The sequence below is a fragment of the Elaeis guineensis genome, chromosome 9, assembly GCF_000442705.2.
Source record: "Elaeis guineensis isolate ETL-2024a chromosome 9, EG11, whole genome shotgun sequence".
Lineage (NCBI taxonomy): Eukaryota > Viridiplantae > Streptophyta > Magnoliopsida > Arecales > Arecaceae > Elaeis > Elaeis guineensis.
The window spans coordinates 45174074-45178536 of record NC_026001.2 but is presented as its reverse complement, the minus strand read 5'-3'; the positions used below and the strand labels follow the sequence as shown (position 1 = coordinate 45178536).

The 4463-nt window shown below is 44.0% G+C and overlaps 1 protein-coding gene across 2 annotated transcripts; it reads left to right on the top strand.

Annotated features, from left to right (window-relative positions):
• The first annotated feature begins 1718 nt into the window (after nucleotides 1-1718).
• LOC140850954 (uncharacterized) lies at nucleotides 1719-4093 on the top strand. 2 transcript variants are annotated; one of them, XM_073243678.1, is made up of 2 exons: nucleotides 1719-2048; nucleotides 2251-4093. In XM_073243678.1, the coding sequence occupies exon 2, from the start codon at nucleotides 2264-2266 to the stop codon at nucleotides 4076-4078; it is 1815 nt and encodes a 604-aa protein (XP_073099779.1). In that variant the 5' UTR covers nucleotides 1719-2048; nucleotides 2251-2263; the 3' UTR covers nucleotides 4079-4093. The 2 variants fall into 2 exon arrangements, with proteins under 2 accessions (XP_073099779.1, XP_073099778.1); XM_073243677.1 differs by having other exon boundaries at nucleotides 1720-2064.
• Nucleotides 4094-4463: the final 370 nt, after the last annotated feature.

The following is a 4463-nucleotide window of genomic DNA, read 5'->3' as shown; positions in this document are numbered from 1 at the left end:
ATAATTAAATAAGATCATGAGAAATAAAATCTAAAAATATCTGATCTGATCAAAGTGGATGTCGGTGTATCGTCCGACGATCACAGATTAAAAATCCATTACGAGAATCATTTAAATTCATCATCATTCTTCTCAAAATTCTAAAAATCTTAGGAGAGAGAAATAATCTAGAGAGAGGATTTTAGAGAGAGAAAGTAGAGAGAGAAAGTCTAATTCTAGAGAGAGAAAATACTAGTTCAGGCTGAAGAGAGAGAGGAAGAGAGAGAAACTCTCTTTCTCATATTTTATTATTTATATCATTATTTATTAATTAATTTAATAATTTTTCTTTTCTTTTCTCTCTCTCTTTTTTTTTTCTTCACGGAAGAGAGAGGAGAAAATCTTATTTATTATTATTATATTATTATCATTTTATTTTTCGTCTTTCTTCTTCTTTTTTTTTTCCTTTTCCTTTTTCTTTTCTTTTTTTTTTCTTTTCTTTTCCTTCTTTTTCTTTTCTTTTCCTTCTTCTTCTTCTTTCTTCTTCTTCTTTTCTTCTTTCCTGTGGGCTTCTTTTGGGCTGAAACAGGGGACCTTGAGGTCCCCTCGTTGGGTGGCCGACCAGCGGCGTGGTCGGCGTGAGACGGCCGGCGGCAGGAGGAGAGGCGATCCACGGCAAGAGAAGGCTAAATCGGTGGTCGGCGGTGACCACCGGCGATGGAAAAACGGCAAAAAGGAAGATTCTTCCGCAACAAAATTCGGCGACTTCGGTCGCCGGCGAGCGTGCACATCGGCACGGGAAGGAAGGGGGAGGAGAGAGGAAGGGGAGGAAGCTTACCTCCGACGCCGGCGAGGCTTTTCCGGCAAGAAATTGGATGGCACAAAGACGGGTCTCCGTGAGAAAATTTTCGGCGATTGCCGCCATTTTGCCCCGGGATTCTTTAGTAGGAAGAAGGGAGAAGGGTCTCCCCTTTAAATAGAACCAAAGGAGAGGAGTTTGACTCCTCTCCGGTGAGGTTTCCGACTCCGATTAGGAGCCGGTTGGGAGAAGAAGACTCCCTGCGGGAGTCTTCATCATTTTTTTTTTTTTTGGTTTGTTTGGGCTGGCTGGGCTATCACAGCTTGGCAATCAAGGATCAGATGGCGATCACATGGTGGTGATGTAAGAATAGATCCTTATACTAGAACCAAGTACTATAAGGGTGACAAACCTCCATCAAGCATGGAGAATTGTGCACCACTCTACATAAAATCCTCTTACAATGCTACGAGCATATATCCTTGCGTTGGAATGGTTGACTTTTCGAAATTTTTTGATGTGGCAATGACTACAGATTGTATGCTGGTCACCATTGCCTTTGACTTAATAAAAAAGGTGGATATGTTGTATTGCAGCTTTGTGGCAATCAAGCCCTCCACAAACTAGTCACGATCTTTGTGGCAATAGGGATCTCCATCTTCCTGATCGGCTTGCCATAGCATGGACTGAGATTGCATCCTTGTCTCTGAGGGCTCTCTTTCAAATAACTCCACAATCGGATGAGTCCTTCTCACTCATGTTGCGTGTCGACTCCCCTCCGTTAGTGCTCTTTCAATCGAGTGAGAAGGACGGGGAACTCCCATACTTATATTTGGACTAGTATTTATATAAAATGTATATGCTCCGTTGGTTGTTTATAGCAAGAAATAAGTAAAAAAATAGTAATAAAAAAGAAAAAGAAATACTCTAGGTCCAGGAGTAGGGACCCACTCTTCTCCAGATCCGTCTTACGAGGCCATTGGCCTTCTAAGCTCACCGTTTCACCTTGCTGCTTGAATCCGGCGATTCCCGGTCAGCCCTCTCGTTCGTCCCTCCTTCCCTGGCTCCGAAAACCTTAAAAATCGGCAACACCACCACCACCACCTCCTCAGCGAACGACGAACTCCTAAGAGGAGGGCAGGAACAACAGGGACAAAGACAAAGGCTGTTATCCGTTTCGCTTCCTTCTTCGCTGGACGAGAAAACCCTAGCTTATAGATTCTCCGATGGGGTAATCCGGTGATCACTCGCCATCGTCCAATCCAATCCGGTTAGTGAATCGTCAAGTGAGTATCATTTTGATACCCATCTACTCCGCCCCCACACCCCCTCACCCCCCCACTTTCTTGATCTACCGATTTCTTGGGAACTTCGATGTCTTTACGGATTTCATTCGTTTTGTGAATGAGTGTTGTTTCTTGCCTCTGAACTTCTTCAAGTGAAACAAAAATATTGAATTTTCTTGTTTATAGGTGACTAGCACCGATGTCTTCGTTGGAAGCTCGGGTGTTGCGTCCTGAGAGGGATCTGGAGGAGGACGAATCTCCTAACTCGGATTTGGGGGCCATCGGGATGGAGTGCTCGGACGAAGCCATGGACGGCGCCGAGACGCCCACTGGAAAGGATGGAGAGATGATAGAGAGTTATGACAGGAGGGAGCTGATTGTTAATGAGGGGGACCCAGATGCAGAGCCCTATGTGGGCATGGAGTTTGACAGTGAAGAGGCTGCCAGGGCATACTATAACGCCTACGCCTGTCGTGTGGGCTTCCGGGTCCGTGTTAGCAGGTGCCACCGCTCGATGCGCGATGGTAGCATCATATGCCGCCGGTTTGTCTGTTCCAAGGAGGGCTTCTATATGCAAAAGGGTCAGACCAGGAACAAGAGGCAGCGGATGGTCACAAGGGTGGGTTGCATGGCGATGCTTGTTGTAAAGAAGCAGACTTCTTGCAATTGGCTTGTAACAAAGTTTGTTAAGGAACACAACCATGAGCCAGTGGCTCCGACGCAGGTGGACCTCAAGCCACGCGTGCTTGTGGAAGTAAAGAAGGTCGAGGATTGTCTTGACAAGAAGGAGAATCCAGTCGAGAGAGGACTGGTTGTGGCTACACTGCCTCAGGGAACTTCGGATCTTGAGCCATATGAGGGTATGCAGTTCCAGTCTGAAGAAGCTGCCCGGACATTTTATTATGCATATGCAAAGGATATGGGTTTTACTGTTCGTATCAGCAAGTGCCGGCGTGCACGAGATGGATCAATTATTTGCAGGCGACTTGTGTGTTCCAAGGAGGGTTATTATGTGAGGAAATATGGAAGAACTAAGCGATCTCGAGCTTTAACGAGAGTAGGTTGTTTAGCCAGGCTCGTTGTAAAGAAACTAGATTCTGGTATATGGGTTGTTGCAAATTTCGAGAAGGAACACAATCATCCTCCATTTGTTGTAGGGAATGAGCTGAGCTATCAGCCACCAAAGCCCACAAGACGCATTAACTGTGGTGCCTGCGCATCACTACCAGTTCCAAGTGCTGCTGTGCTGAATGCAGATGAGGGTGAACTTAGAGATAGTCAGAGCTCTGTGAACTGGCGATTCAACAGGCTGCATCAAGAAGGGATTAGGTTCGCAGAGGAGGGAGCAACATCAGTGGAAATTTTTAATGTGGCTATGTTTGCTCTGCGGGAGGCTACTCAAAAGGTTATAGCTGTGAAAAAAGATACTGATATGATCCCACAGCTTGGTAATTTGGTTAGTGGAGGCAATACTGATCATGTTAGCTGGACAAATGATTCTGTCAATCAAATAACCATGGACAATCAACAATGCTCAAATGAAGGCAGGCAGGTAGCTTCTTCTAGTGGTCCTATGCTTATTCAGCAGCCCTTGAACCTTGTGGTTATTGCCCCTGGTTTGCCTAATGAATCTGGTCAAGCTCCTTCAGCAACTAACTTCCCTAATGGTCAAGCAGTACGGGGAGGGCTTGAAAACCAACGGCTAAATATGACAATTCCTGTTTCTGTCCGGAAGCAGCTGTCTCCTACTGCACGTAGATTGGATGGTAATGGATTACCAGGAATGAATATATCTGCAGGAAGGAAAAGAAAACATAGTACAGCAGTGGATGGTATGGATAGTTTCATGACCATTCAGGATGTAGGCGAAAGGGATTCCAAACAAGATGGAGCTGCAAACCAACCTCAGGTTTCATTTCTCTTCTCAAATTACTTCAAATGTCAAGTCTACTTCTTTTTCCCATTGCTTGTGCCAATCCTCTGTTTGTTTGAAGGACTAATGGTTGTATTTTAGTTTCTTTAAACATTAACCTGATACTACATGGTAATATTTGTTTGAGAACAGTTCTATGATTGCCTCTTCTGTAATTTGCATCCACTATCAACTTTAGAAATGATGCATAGAGTTATATGCAATAAAACAATCAATGTACAACGAAACAATCAAAATCTGCTGATGTCATAAACGTGTACTCTTGTTGGTCATATTTGTCACAAACTTAGTTCTTAGTTGGACTGTTACATATATTCTTCTGTTTCCTATAGCTGATGTGAACTATGTACAGGCAATCTAGTAGAGTGTGATATATTATTCGTAATTTTCATTAGCAATTTCAGTATGTTGATAATGTTTAACTTTAGGGAGCCATTTTCGGTTAAATTATGCAGAATTCCTTTCT

Excerpts from the sequence above, each read along its gene's own strand:
- LOC140850954 (XM_073243678.1), top strand. The coding sequence starts at position 2,264 with ATGTCTTCGTTGGAAGCTCGGGTGTTGCGTCCTGAGAGGGATCTGGAG.